General features: G+C 41.4%; 1 protein-coding gene across 4 annotated transcripts in view; it reads left to right on the top strand.

Moving 5' to 3' along the window:
* The window catches only part of GNPAT (glyceronephosphate O-acyltransferase), a 35,336-nt gene that overhangs the window by 3,116 nt on the left and 16,675 nt on the right, over positions 1–15,545 (top strand). For 3 of the 4 annotated variants that reach the window (XM_072823086.1, XM_072823085.1, XM_072823088.1), the window contains exons 2-3: positions 6,812–6,994; positions 14,062–14,238. In XM_072823086.1, coding sequence (XP_072679187.1) covers positions 6,812–6,994; positions 14,062–14,238 — 360 coding nt within the window. The remainder of the gene's footprint in view (positions 1–6,811; positions 6,995–14,061; positions 14,239–15,545) is intronic. The other variant, XM_072823087.1, reaches the window with a different exon arrangement.

Here is a 15,545-nt window from a genome sequence, read left to right as displayed (position 1 = left end):
CTGAGCAAGAAACCTGATTCAGGACTCCAGGATCATGACCTATGCTGAAGGCAGATGCTTAACTGACTGAGCCACTCTGGTCCCCCCAGATTTGTATTTTTGGAAGTCTAAGAAGACTAGGTTGCTAGAGTGGTTAGTTGTGTGGATAACCTTTACTTGAGTAGAGACTGTAGGAGGAGAATCTGATTGGAGAAGGAATCTGATACCAAAAGCACGGAGATCAGAACACTATTACAGTAATTCAGAGAAGTGATGAAAGCCTGAGGCAATGGCAGTGAGCCTAGGGAGAGAGAGGATGGGTGAGTTTGTGTGATCTTTAGGACAGTTGAATGCAGTGGCTAAGGAAAAGGAGGTGGGTGGATGTTGCTGCCTTTTGCTGATAGGAAATCTGGGGAAAGGAACAGGTATAGTCAGGGTAATATATTTCAGTTTGGAATGTGTTCAGTGTGAGATGCAAGTGGTAAAATTAATGATTTCGAACTTACAGATTGCTGTGTTATGGACCAGATACATCACAAGGTGTTTGGGAGATACCCAAATAGAATTAGAAATATGGTACCGGAGCAAAGGAGGAAGGTCTGGCCTAAATACATGGATTTGTCAGGCATCAGCAAGTAGACTGTATGTGAAGCCATAGGTCTGCTTGAAATCTTTCAATGAGACGACAGAATGAAAAGAAGACTGGGAGTAGATAATTACTGTACCCAGAACCCAAATTATGGCTTTCTTTTAGAGTCTGAATGAAAAATCGGGACTCCTTACAATGTCTTACAAGACTGCATGATTGATTCCTCCCTGATTTTGCTCACAGGGCTTCAACCACACTGGCCTTCTGTTCACTGTTCCCTCTGTATGGCATGCCGTTTTCCCAGGAATTTACATTTGCTACCCTCTCCCCTGTTTTTTTTTTTTTTTTTTTTCTTTTTTTCAGTCCCAGCTCAGATATCTCTCAGAGAGGCCTTACCCAACCATCCAATCTAAAGTAGCTCTCCAGGGCAGCCTGGGTGGCTCAGCGGTTTAGCTCCGCCTTCAGCCCAGGGCGTGATCCTGGAGACCGGGGATCGAGTCCCACATCGGGCTCCTTGCATGGAGCCTGCTTCTCCCTCTGCCTGTGTCTCTGCCTCTCTTTCTCTGTGTCTCTCATGAATAAATAAATAAAATCTTTTAAAAAAAAAATAAAGTAGCTCTCCAGTCCCTCCTCCTTACTGTATTTTCTTTGTATTCCCATTCCAGTGTTGTACTACGGTAGTCTTGTACTGACTCTCAAAGCTGATTGATAAATTTTCATGACGTTAAGAGCACATTGGTGGAACACAGCCATTATCAAAAAGTAAAAATTAAGTTTTATAAATTTACAGTTAAATAAATTCTGTTAAAAACAAAACTAATAAATGCTCAAAACTCAACGCTTCCTAATTATTTTCATTAGATTTTACTGTTACCTCTGCTTTCAAGTTTATGTCTGTCAGACTGTAAGATGGAAATCCTATGTAATACTGGTTACTCCCTATCTGTCCCCAGATCGGTGTTCAGTGAGATCATGCTGATAGCTTCAGGTCTGCCATGGGGGGAGTGTAAATACGACAGAAATCAACAAATGCTAGAAATCAGGGCTCTTGCGTAGTTAAACATCCACCAGCATGCTACTGCTAGTAGGCCTAAGTAAAACTTGTTTATTTGTTGTCTGTCTTTCCTGAAGGGAGTGTAAACTCCCTCAGTACCCAGTTTTTGTCTGCCTTGTTCATGCTTTATTCGTGGCCTGTAGAACAGTGCCTGGTACATTGTGCGCTCTCCGTAACTGTCTGTGGAATGAATGGATACTCCAGAGCCGTCAGCAGGGAGGTACAAGGAGAAGCCTGTTTAGCTACAGATGAGGGGCTGCTATAAAAATTTAGAGAAACAAGGGGGGGAAATAACCTAAGTCTTTCTGGGACTCCTCTCTGTATTGTGCTCCTACATGAGTAGCCATGTAAATATATTTATTTTATGATGGTAAATACTTCTCCCTCATGGTTTACGGAAGGTCAATGAATGAGTAGTTAACATTCAACCCGACCTGCATGTAGGAGTCACTTGGAGTACTTTTTAAAATAATTCTGATGCCCAGGTACCATTCACACCAAATTAATCAAGAATATCTGGGGGCGCCTGGGTGTCTTGGTTAAACACCTGACCTTTTTTTTTTTTTTTTTTTTTTTAAGATTTTATTTATTTGTTTGAGAGAGAGAGAGAGTGCACAAGTCTGGGGAGGAGTAGAGGGAGAAGGGGAGGGAGAGGCAGGCTTCCTGCTGAGCTGGGAGCCCCTCTCAGAGCTCTATTTCAGGACCCTGAGATAGATCATGACCTGAGCTGAAGGCAGATGCTTTAACCAACTGAGCCACCCAGGTGCCCCTAGTGTCCAACTTTTTATCTTAGGTCCTGGCCTCAGGGTGTGGAGCCTACTTTAAAACAACAACAACAACAAAACACTATGTGGGGACCTGAGCATCAGTATATTTTTAAAGTGACCAGGTTACTCTCATGTGCAACCTGGCTTAAAAACTGCTGGATTAGACATCGGCTTAGAACCAGATTGAGAGAAGTTTGAGCTTTTAGCCTGTGAATATTGGGGAGCCATCATCAGTAGGGTTCAGGAAGTGGCTTTAGTCAGTAATTTACTTTTTCATTCTATAATGATTGAATTCCTATTAGGAAATGGGAATACAAAAACATAGAAGACACATTACCTACACAGACAAGTTTACAGTCTAGTAGGGGAGATACCAATCCAAGCTAACAAAGTATATAGGTGCTGTCTTGACTCAAAGGAGATGACTTGACTCAGTCAAGACTCAAAGGAGATGTTAAGTTCAGTCAAGGTTGAGGCAATTGGACACAGAGATAAACAGTAGCTGTGGTTAATGGCTAAATATTTCCAGGTGAACAGTGGGGAAGGGTCTTTCTCCATCTCTTCCTCCTCCCCCCTCCCCCATCTTCGTGCATATGTATATACATGTATACTTATTTATAAGTATTTTATATATTTATGATATAAAGTATATTTATAAGTATGTTATACATGCCTGTATGTTGATACATATAGTATATCTTTATCTCCCCAGCTGATTCTGATCCTTTTCACTTTCCACTCCCAGGACCACTAAGTAGAAAGTCTTTGAGTCCCCTTTCATTCCTAAAATTATATAATTTATAATGATAGTTTGTTGCATTGTACCAAGTCTGAGTCTACATAAACTATTATTTTACTAATGAGAAATGTGAAATTGGAGAAAGTTCTTGAAACTTATAACCAAGAGTATGGTATGTTGCAGTTTTACACCAGAATTCCATCAGTGAGAAGCTTTTCCCTTATATATTCTCTATGTATGTGGGCATAAAAATGTTCATGTTTGAATATTTCACATGTTTTAGATGCTACCCTTTTTATGTTGAAACTCCTAAATGCTCTGCTGTTTATATTCTCATTATGCTTAGTCATGTTCTTAGCTTAACATTTGTTATCATTTTGTTACTTCAGCATTTAGTTGTTCAATTATGCTATATTCCAAGCACAGCTCTATGTTGAGAAATAGAAGGAGGACATGTGTTTCCCATCTTCAAGATAATTGCATTTTAGGGAGACAGACTTGTGATTGATTGCAGAGCTATGAATACACACCCTAATAGCTATAGGTAGTAGGTAAAGATTTTCCAATGAGGACAGCGGAGTCATTCCCTGTGGGCATCTCAAGGAGGGTTCCACAGCAGAGTGATGGCTGAGCAAGGATGACAGAGGAATGAAAAGGCCTTTGGGGCCCAGAGTTGAGCATGCACCAAGGCCTAGAAGCGAGTCAACAATGGATTGTGTTGGGGAAATGCAAATCATTTGCTATTGAGCGTGGGGGCCAGTGAATCTAGAAAGGGAAGGACAGGTCAGGTCAGAGTTTCTTGTCTGATACCAGAAGTGGCTTAGGTCTTAATTCTGAAGGAGGTGGGGAAGTCATTCAATTATTTTAAGCAGGGAACGATTTGGTCAGAATTGTGTTTTGAAAAGAGCACATGGCAGCCTGGTGGGTTGGTTCAAAGGGGCAAAGAGACCAGTGAGGAGGCTATAGTGATAAAGTACAGAGGCTGGACTTATGACCGAGGAATAGACCTGTTCTGTCCTTGAAGGCCACCTGCACGGTATTAGATGGATCACATGTAAGGATCAGGGAGGAAGGATCTAGAATAAGGCAAAGGATTATACATGGTACAGCAGTTGTTGAGATGCCTGGAAAAAAAAAAAAAAACAGGTTGTAAGACTGTGCAGAGGAGAAAGAAGTTCAGTTTTGGAAAGGCCAAAGATGAAGTGTTTACACTAAATGTGTCCATCAGGAGTTCACATGGGAGAACAGAGCAGGAGATTCAACAGCATGTATAATTAGTACCTAAAACCAGTTGAGTTGGTGCGAGGATTCAGTACTGTTCACACAGACAAGAGGGCTGGAGATGTTAACATCAAGAGAAGTAGGAGGAAGGAAGACATGTTTTAGTTTTGGTTGGAACTTTTCCTCCCAAGTTGAAAGTCGCTAGTTTAGAAAAATGAGGTGGATCTTCTGCTGTGCCAAGAGTCATGAATGAAAAACCAAAGTAGGAAAATTTCAGGAGGATTGGAAGAGGGGAAAGAGGGAGTCCTTGAGAATGGTGTCAGGCTGCTGGGGGCGTTTAGGAATTTGAAAAGTAGAAAGAGAGCAGGAGGGCACCTGGGTGGCTCAGTGGTTGAGCATCCACCTTCAGCTCAGGTTGTGATCCCTGGGTCCTGGGATCGAATCCCGCATCAGATTCCCCACAGGGAGCCTGCTTCTCCCTATGTCTCTGCCTCTCTCTGTGTCTTTCATGAATAAATAAATAAAATCTCTAAAAAAAAGCAGGGTTTGATATTGAAATTCAGAAGAAATGTTGTTGCATTCATAATAGCAATGCATGAAAAATAATTTGAATGTCTCTTGTTAAAAATATAGTGGAAGGGATCCCTGGGTGGCGCAGCGGTTTAGCGCCTGCCTTTGGCCCAGGGCGCGATCCTGGAGACCCGGGATCGAATCCCACGTCGGGCTCCCGGTGCATGGAGCCTGCTTCTCCCTCCGCCTACATCTCTGCCTCTCTCTCTCTCTCTCTCTCTCTGTGTGTGACTATCATAAATAAATAAAAATTAAAAAAAATATATATAGTGGAAGAAACTTAAAGGGGAGCGTTTATAACATGAAGTGGAAAAATCATGTGGCAATTCAAAATGTATGTGTGTCAGGGGAGGGAATATGTTCACTAAAATGGGCCCTGGGTCATCAGATGACAGGTGATTTTAGTTTTCTTTGTGCTTTACTGTGTCTTCCAGATTTTTATAATGAACATATATCACTTTGGTAATCAGAAAAATACTTTTTTTTTTTTTTGCCTTTAAAACATTTTATCAGAATCGTTTTGATTAAACTTTGTATCGTTTAAGATAAAGTAAAGAAGTAAAAATGACCTAATTGCTATTTGAGTGCCCCAGAATTGCTAAGCATTTTTCCCCTAGTAAGTTGACAGCTGCTCGCACAACATGCAGGAAAGATGTAAGTTCCTAGGGTCTGCCCAACACTGAAGAGAAGACACCGTTGTGTCAGCAAAACCCATGGAAGCCAGGGAGAAAGGATGTATGTGGCTTTTGGCTCCTCATTACAGCCTGTAGAGGGATGTGGCAGGACCATGCATGACCCAGGCATCCCTGCCATCTCAGCAGCAGTCCTACAAGAGGGTAAAGTCTAAACCTTAGCCCTTCAATCCACCAAGGAAAAAAGGTATTTGAAGAAGCTAGGGCACATAAAATGCATCCACTAAAATGTTTTAAGCCAATTATTAATACAGGAAAATGCCCATAACATACTTAGGCAAGATAAACTGTATTTTGTATGGTCCACATTTTGAATAAAAGCTATGTATTTGTGTAGCTGTGAATGAAAAAAAAGAAACTAAGGAGTGGTAAAGAGTAGTTATTCCTGGGGTGTAAAATTGTGAGCAATGTATATTTACTTATATGTTTCCAAACTTTCCATAATTAACATGGTGAGTGGTATAGGGTAGTGGTTAGGAGCAAGGTCTATGAAGCCATAAGGCTTGAGTTTGAAACATGTCTCTGCCCTTGGCGAGCTGAGGAACCCCAAGTGAGTTATTTTGCCTCTCCATACCTTGGTTTCCCCTTTGTTGTGAGGATCGTTTCCATATTAAGGAATAGTGCTTGGAATAGCAAATCAGACTGCTCACCAGTAGCTTCTAGGAGGACACTTTTTTTCTTAAGTGAATTTTTCTTAAATTTATAAGGAAATATAAGGAAATTTTCCTTATATTTATAAAACCCATGTAGTTTTATTTGATTTGACATCATTTTGAATTTCTATTTTATGCTTTAATTTTTAAAGCTAAGTAGAAGAGGCAAATTTATCATTGTGCTTGATAAAATTGATCAGATAAAATTGACTATAAAGTTGATTAGATTATTCTAGAGCTTAATGTCTCAATCTTTATTATCCTTTGTTAACTTTCCCAGAGGGGTCCTGGCTTTACAAAGATTGATTGCAAGCAGAAATAATAAAATATCATGATAACTCAGTATCAATTTATTGACCCCAATTTTCATTACATTTCTCCTCTTAGTATAGGAAAGCCTATTTTCAGTGCACTCTGCTCTTGTTCATATGCCATAGCATAAAAATGTTGGCAAAGATGAAACCTTACTAATGTAATGTAGTCTCCGATCCTTCCTGATTTACTTTACAGTATGTGCATGACTTTCTTTTATTTGCCTTACCCACAGAAGGAGCTCAAAAAATGGGATGAATTTGAAGATATTTTAGAGGAGAGGAGGCATGTCAGTGACTTGAAATTTGCAATGAAGTGCTACACACCTCTTGTCTATAAGGGAATTACTCCTTGCAAACCAAGTGATATTAAATGTAGTGTTCTCAATTCTGAAGAGGTTCATTATGTCATTAAACAGGTAAGTGATTCCCTCTTCAACCCCAGCCAGGTTTGTTCATTGTCAACAAGGAACAACACAGGAATGAACTGCACAGGTCCACTCACACATCGATTTTTTTTTTCAATAAATACAGTATGGTACTGTAAATGTGATTTCCTTATAGTTTTCTTAAAAATGCTTTATCTGGCTTATTTTATTGTGAGAATACAGTATATCATACATATAACATTGAAAATACATATGAATCAACTGTGTTAATCAGGAAGGCTGTCAGTCAACAGTAGGCTATTAAGTTTGGGGGGAGTCAAAAGTTACGTGTGGATTTTCAGTCACATGGGGGATCGGCACCCCACCCCCATGTTGTTCAAGGGACAGCTGTTGTCTGACAGGGAATGATGACAGTTATGTTGTCAATTACAATGAAATATGATACATGACATGCTAGTAAGAGTCCAGTGTACAGGGGCATTAATTACTTATAGGGCAAATACTTTTGTGTAGGGAACTAGGAAAGTGATTTTTTTTAAGTGATGCCAAAAAGATGGTTAGGGCTTTTTCAGATGAAGTGGGTAAAGAAGTATTCCTAGCAGAGCAAATGACTTTTTCCCCATGGTTAAACCTCACTTCACATTAAAATTGCTGGAGAAACTTCCAAGAATCCCTGTACATAGATCTCACCCTCATATGAATTAAATCAGAATATCAGGGGGAAGGAGCCAGACGTCCTAGTAGTAGTTTTTTGTTTTTTTTTTTTAATTTATTTTTTTTTATTGGTGTTCAATTTACTAACATACAGAATAACACCCAGTGCCCGTCACCCATTCACTCCCACCCCCCGCCCTCCTCCCCTTCTACCACCCCTAGTTCGTTTCCCAGAGTTAGCAGTCTTTATGTTCTGTCTCCCTTTCTGATATTTCCCACACATTTCTTCTCCCTTCCCTTATATTCCCTTTCACTATTATTTATATTCCCCAAATGAATGAGAACATATAATGTTTGTCCTTCTCCGACTGACTTACTTCACTCAGCATAATACCCTCCAGTTCCATCCACGTTGCAGCAAATGGTGGGTATTTGTCATTTCTAATAGCTGAGTAATATTCCATTGTATACATAAACCACATCTTCTTTATCCATTCATCTTTCGTTGGACACCGAGGCTCCTTCCACAGTTTGGCTATCGTGGCCATTGCTGCTAGAAACATCGGGGTGCAGGTGTCCCGGCGTTTCATTGCATTTGTATCTTTGGGGTAAATCCCCAACAGTGCAATTGCTGGGTCGTAGGGCAGGTATATTTTTAACTGTTTGAGGAACCTCCACACAGTTTTCCAGAGTGGCTGCACCAGTTCACATTCCCACCAACAGTGTAAGAGGGTTCCCTTTTCTCCGCATCCCCTCCAACATTTGTGGTTTCCTGCCTTGTTAATTTTCCCCATTCTCACTGGTGTGAGGTGGTATCTCATTGTAGTTTTGATTTGTATTTCCCTGATGGCCCTAGTAGTAGTTTTTAAAGAAACCCAATCAAGGGGTGTCTGGGTGGCTCAATTGGTTAAGCACCTGACTCTTGGTTTCAGCTCGGGTCAGGATCTCAGGGTCGTGAGATCAAGCCCTGCGTTGAACCCCGTGCTTGGCATGTCATCTGCTTAAGGTTCTCTTTCTCCCTCTCCCCACCTTACCCTACCCTCACTTGGATTTTCTCTCTCAAAAAAAAAAAAAAGTTGGTTCCAAAGTATAGCAAAGTTTGGGAACCACAGGCATATTTTAACAACTAAAGAACATGCATATTCACAGTACCAAAGCAGTTCGGTATCAGACCAAAGAGAGCAAAGAACAGGTAATGGTGAGAATTGAGACTAGAGAGCCAAGCAGGGGCCACATCACAAAGGGTTTTATAAATCTTCCAGAGGAATTTGATTTTATCCTACATACAGTGCAAAGCCACTGCAAGGTTTCAGGTTGGAGTATGACCTTCTCTGTTGATGCTTTATTGTATTTTTTATAAGATTTTATTTATTTATTTGTTCATGAGAAACAGAGAGAGAGAGGTAGAGACACAGGCAAAGGGAGAAGCGGGCTCCATGCAGGGAGCCTGACGTGGGTCTCGATCCTGGGACTCCAGGATCATGCCCTGGGCCGAAAGCGGTGCTAAACTGTTGAGCCACCTGGGCTGCCCTCTGTTGAGATGTTTTAGAAACACCATTTGATGTTTTAGAAACACCATTCTGCAACAAATGGAAACAGGAAGTCTGGTTATGATGCTCTTGCAATAATCCCTTTATGGGATGACAGTTGCCTAAATGGTGGTTGTAGAAATAGAGATGGACAGATTTAAGAATTTAAGAGGTAGGGGCACCTGGGTGGCTCAATCGGTTACGTATCCAAGTCTAGATTTTGGCTTAGGTCATGATCTCAGAGTTCTGAGATTGAGCCCTGTGTCAGGCTCTGTGCTGAGCATAGAGCCTGCTTAAGGTCTCTGTCTTCCTCTGCCCCTCTCCCATCCTTCCTCACTCCCTCTCTTAAAAAAAAAAAAAAAGAACGAACGAAAGAAAGAAAAGAAAAGAAAAGAAAGAAAGAAAGAAGAAAGAAAGAAAGAAAGAAAGAAAGAAAAAAGAAAAGAGAAAGAAAAAAAAATTCAGAGGTAGAGTAGACCTTATTTATGACCAGTTGGGTGAATGAAGGGAAGGACAAGAGAGAGAGAAGATGACAGAAGAGCTCACTGAGATTCAGGATCTAGGAGAGGGAATGGGCTTGGGAGAGAAGCTGAGGTCTGGTTGCTGTCATTTGAAGACATCATGATAGAGGTATTCAGTGGGCACCATGACAGCTTCCTGACGGCTGGCCCTCCCTGTCACGTTGTCCAGGTGTTCCCAGGCCTTGAGATTTACCTGTAGACATTGTGCTCCATTGACTTTTTTTTTTTTTTTTTTAAGATTTTGTTTATTTATTACAGTGAACGAGAGAGAGCACATGAGCAAGGGCAGAGGGAGAGAAGCATACTCCCCTGTCGAGCAGGGAACACGACACAGGGCTCGATCCCAGGACCCCTGGATCATGTCTTGAGCCAAAGGCAGACACTTGAACCAACTGAGCCTAAGTGCCCCTCCATTGATTTTGAAATGGAATTTAGTCAGGCCTACGGCCTCAGAGAAGTTCTTTATCCCTACTGTTTTGTTTTGTTTTGTTTTGTTTTGTTTCTGATTTGAACATATAACCTATGCTCCTAATCTTTTTGGTTTGATCTGTCATGATTTGTTTTAGAGAGACTATTAGCCCTCCCTACCCCCACCCCTTTTCCTCCCTACCTCCTCCTCTTTGTCCCCCTTTCTCCTCCTTCCCCCCTCCTCCAAAAGCTCCCCAAATAACTAATACACAGCCAGATTAAGTGTGACTGATGTAAGCCAGCATTTCTCAAACTTGGCTGTGCTGCTGAGAAAAAAAAAAAAAATCACATAATGCAGGTAGTTTGGAATTATAAACTCAGAATTGGGCAACACACTGGGCCCTCTGCGTTACCCAGGAATTCCCTGTTTCCCCAGTGAACTCTCTCCTGTTCTCCAAAATGGTAGTGTCCGTGTCTGCCCTATTCTTTCTGAGTCTACAGCCTCCTCCTCTTTTCACCCTCAACAAGTGACATTTCTTCCTACTTCACAAAGAAAATATAAACCATTATACGACAACTCTGTGATCAAGCTACTAATATAGGTACATCTGATTCCCATCATTGTCGTCTTCGCTCCTGTTACAGAGGGACAGGGAGCCCTTTCTCCTCTGGGAGTTCAATTCTCCCCTACTCCTTTGCTCTGAATTTCCTCTGCTCCCTCCTCTTCAGGGACTTTGCTCTGCTATCTGTCCCTTCAAATGTGTTTCAGCTTCTTCCTCTTCATTAGCTCTTTACTGTTTGTCACTGAACTCGCTTTATTCTCTTCCAGCTGAAATCAGCCTCCTTTGGGCATATTCCTCTCCATATGACTCAGTGCTTCCTTTCCCACTTCTGTTCTACTCACAGAAGAAGTTGGCTATGTTTTCTGTACTTGGGGCTGTACTTTGTCACCTTCCATATATACGCAGCTCACTGGGATCCAGTTTCCAACCCGCTGTAATTGCTCTTTCCAAGACTGAATGGTTCCTCCCTGATGGCTAAAGTCAACCTTGTCAACATCCTTGGTAGCTTTTGGCACACGCCCCCTCCTTTCTTTCTCTCCCTTACCCACCAAATCTTTTTTTTTAAGATTGTATTTTTTAAGTAATGTCTATACCCAATGTGGGGCTCAAACCTACAACCCCAGGATCAAGAGTCATATGCTCCAACTGAGCCAGCCAGGGCCCCCCTCCCCCCATCTTTTTCAGCATTCTTCACTAGTCTTTATGGGCTTCTTTTCCTTTGCCTGTCTCTTTAAATGCTGCTGTTCCTCAAGATTTTGTTCTAATCCCTTCTCATTCTACCTACTCACTCACTGGGCAGTTTTATTACCAGAATTGTAAGTACCTTTCTTATGCTGATGTCTCCCTGTTATATTATTATTATTACTATGTTATAAATAAATAACAATATGTAATGAGTATTAGTATCTGTTACTTCAGCCCAGGTCTCTTTTGAGTGTCGTACGTATATTTTTCTGTTTACTGGAATACCTACTTGGAAAATCCAAAATCAGGATGAATGAAACTCTGAGACCCTCCCAGCCCTGCCACTGTACACGTACCCCTCCCAGTCACATGCAGTTTTGCACAGATCTCCAAGAATGGCCCCTCTGTTTGCTGGAAGCTCTTAGCAAGCATCTGATGGCCATCTTCGGCTTCTTGCTTTTCCATCCTATGTTGTCAGTCATGAGGAGCCACCAGTTTGCTCTCCTCAACAGCTCTTGTCTCTCTTTGTCTCTGCTGCCAACTCAAGCTGCCTTTGTTTTCACAAAAGCTACTGAAGAGCTTTTTGCCAAGGAAAGATGCGATTATTTCTGCATTTAAGAAACCACTCAGGTGTGTGACATGGAGTACAGACTGAAAAGGGACATCACTGGGACAAGGAGTCATAAAGCTGGTGCTCATCTTTTAATCTAATCTTAGGTTTCCAGGAAGAAGGATCTGGAAGTACAGACAGGTCTCTTGGGCAAATGAGAAGCCCAGTTGCACAGCATAAGAGATCAGGTCATTCTCTGCTTCTGTACTTCCCTCCATTCCTGGGGAAGGCAATTCCTTCTGAACAGACCAACCTGCTCACTTGTATTCTTCATCTGTCTGACTCCTTCAGATCCCCGGGGGTCTTGTGTCCTACTCTTCAGCCTTTTGCATGGGCCCACCTGGCATCAATACTTCCGGGCTGGGGAAGGCCCTCCCGGCCATGTCTTCTTCCTAATGCACCGTTTTTCCCTTCTCTTCTCAGCTCCTGAAAGGTGTAGTCTGCCCTCCCCCAGGCACCTCCTACTGTCAGCAGGTTGGTGCACTTGGTCCAGTAAGATTGTGGATCTCCAAGTGACCCAGTTCAATGGGTCCTTTTAGTCTGTACTTTGTCTTTACCACTTTTTCCACTCCTGTTGCATTTTCTTTTTTTTTTATAAAGTTTTTTTTTTTAATTTTTATTTATTTATGATAGTCACACAGAGAGAGAGAGAGGCAGAGGGAGAAGCAGGCTCCATGTACCAGGAGCCCGACGTGGGATTCGATCCGGGGTCTCCAGGATCGCGCCCTGGGCCAAAGGCAGGGGCTAAACCGCTGTGCCACCCAGCGATCCCTCCTGTTGCATTTTCATCTATATTCTGACAATGCCCAAACAGGACCTCTAACGTTGAGTAGGTTATTAGAGTTCAAATTCTTATCCAACTGGCCTACTCCCTACAGGTCATCTAATTTATGTGTTTCACAAACACCTCAAAATCAGTATACCTGCCTTCTCAACCCCTATACCACAGTGCCTTCTATCCCTGGTCTCTATCCTCAATTTCAGGATGGCCCCATGGTCCATTCTATTGCCTGAAACAACTGAGCATCTCACTGCCCTTCCCCTTCCCTTCTGCACCTATTATTACCTTTTGGGGGGCCTTTTCTGTCTCCGGCTTGAATTATTTTGATGGTTTTCCAAGTGTACTCCCTTTCCTAGGCTTGTTTCCTGAAATCCATCCTTACCACCAATCCACTGATTCCTCTATTTCCCTGAAAAAGATAAAATATGGAGCTGGGGTGAGGATGATGATCCATTTGTGAAGTAGCTACTATTTTGAAGTGGCTAATTTTATGCTATGTTAATTTCATCTCAATTATTAAAGAAGCAGCAGCAGTAGTAGCAGATTTTCCACTGCATGTAATTTTGGAAGCTGGGACTCCAGCATCCTACCCTCTCATTTTCTGGGCCTCACCCTAAAGCAGAACATTCTCCTTGGCGAAGGATAAATACTATCACATAGACGCCACTCTTTTTCAACCTGCTTCTTTAGGGGGAAGTTAGAAAGGTCAAATTAAGGTTTCCTCAGGACAGAAACTAACTTGTTTATCCCCAGGCCTAGTACACAGCCAACATTTTGTTCTCTTTACAAAAAGATGTGGTGTATTTTTTTAATAAAGAGAGTTCCAGTGTGAGGTCACTGATTTCACTAGTTATCCTTTGATAACTTTGGAGAGTTTTGTCCCAGTGACCTGTGTATCTGATATAGTCTGAATGGTCACTTCAACATAATCTTATATTTTTACCTTGTATATTACATTGTAATAGCATGGAACAAGCAGATGAAGTGCTGTGACAATCTGCTGAAAGAAACTGCTAAGTATATATGCTAGGACACTAGTTCATGGGCAACAACTTATTTTAGAGAATTTGGTTGTAAGCTTATTGACAAATCAAATGGAAAAATGAGATGCTATCCTAGAAAGCCTATTCTCTTTGAATTTCCAGTCTTTGAAGTTGTCTAAATAGGATCGTTTATCTACTGGGTTATGTCAGAATATAAATTATTTCAACTGAAATGAAGATGAAAACATAGCATTTTTGAGCTATATAATGTTGGTCTGTTTGGACCTAGTCATACCAGTTTGAGTGATTAGAGTTCTGGTGGCTTTTCTTCAGAGATGTATCCCTGCTTTCCTTTTCCTTTTAGCTTTCCAAGGAATCTCCTAAATCCATCGATGTCCTCCGAGAGGAAGTGTGTGAGATTTTGGATGAGATGAGCCACAAACTGCGCCTGGGAGCCATTCGGTTTTTTGCCTTTGCTCTGAGCAAAATATTCAAACAAATTTTCTCAAAAGTTTGTGTAAATGAAGAAGGTATTCAGAAAGTGAGTATTGCTTGTTTGAAAGCAGTCTCTTCTACCTCTCACGATATAATCAACACAGAGACACGTTACTCTGCACTAAATGAGTAGCCCTCATCAGCAGGCATCCAGGCCAGGTGGACAAGGGTCTGCCTAGACTTACAGACTAACCTAACATCACGTGTCTGTTAAGTTACAGAAGTAATACTGGGAATTTCTGTATATGATCTACCTGGATCCCTCTACAACACTTCTTTTATTGTTTCCTCAATACTCTGCTGTGTCTTTTCCATAAACAAGGACGTTCCCTTATGGCGCATTTATTAAAGTAAGCAAATTGATGTTGATAGAACACAAATACACAGTAGTACGGTCATCATTCATATCGCATCGATTGCCCCAGTTATATCTTGTATAGCAAAAGAAATCCTACATCATATGTTATATTCAGCTTCCATATCTCCTTAGACTCTTAGTTCAAAACAGTTCCTTAATCTTTGTATTTCATATTAGTTTTGAAAAAAAAAAACAGACCAGTTATTTTAGAATGTACCTTGATTTGGATTTGAGTGATATTTTCTTAGTATTAGACTCAGGTTGTGTGATTTGGGCAGGAAGCAACATTGTAACCTCAGTGCAATAGATCAAGGAGCGCATGGTGGCTGCCTGTCCCCTTATGGTGGTGGTCACTTTCATCATCTGGTTAAGGTGGTATCAGCCAGGTTTCTCCACCGTAAAGTTACTGTATTTCCATTGGTAATGAGTAAGTGTTGTATGTAGAGATACTATCTAAGGATGGTTCAGGGTCCTGGTTTCCATCATAGTTTCTTCCATGAGTTTTCACATCGACTGATGATTTTTTTTTTTTTTAAGATTTATTTATTTTAGAGAGAACTAATAGGCGGTGGGGGAGATGGGGAGGGAGAGAGAGAGAGAGAACCTCAAGCAGACTCCTCAGTGAGTGCTGAGCCTGATGTGGGGCTTGATCCCAGGACCCCAAGATCATGACCTGGGCCGAAATCAAGAGTCAGATGCTCAATTGAGTGAGCTCCCCAGGTGCCCCTCAGCTGATGATTTTTGCCTGAACCAGTTATTACCCTAATGATTGTCAAATGGTGATTTTTCTAAATCCAGTATTCAGGAGTGATTTAACAGGAGTGTTATAGTCTCCTCTCTTCCAAAAGGAAGAGCTTTTCCTATTTTTATTAATTTTTAAAAATTTTTTTGAGAGTGAGAGCACATGGGGTAGGGTGGGGATAAAGGGCAGCGGGAGAGGGAAAGAGAGAGGGAGAATCTTTTTTTTTTTTTAATTTTTATTTATTTATGATAGT

The sequence above is a fragment of the Canis lupus genome, chromosome 4, assembly GCF_048164855.1.
Source record: "Canis lupus baileyi chromosome 4, mCanLup2.hap1, whole genome shotgun sequence".
Taxonomy (NCBI): domain Eukaryota; kingdom Metazoa; phylum Chordata; class Mammalia; order Carnivora; family Canidae; genus Canis; species Canis lupus.
The sequence above is the reverse complement of the archived record's forward strand: the minus strand, read 5'-3'. Positions and strand labels throughout refer to the sequence as shown.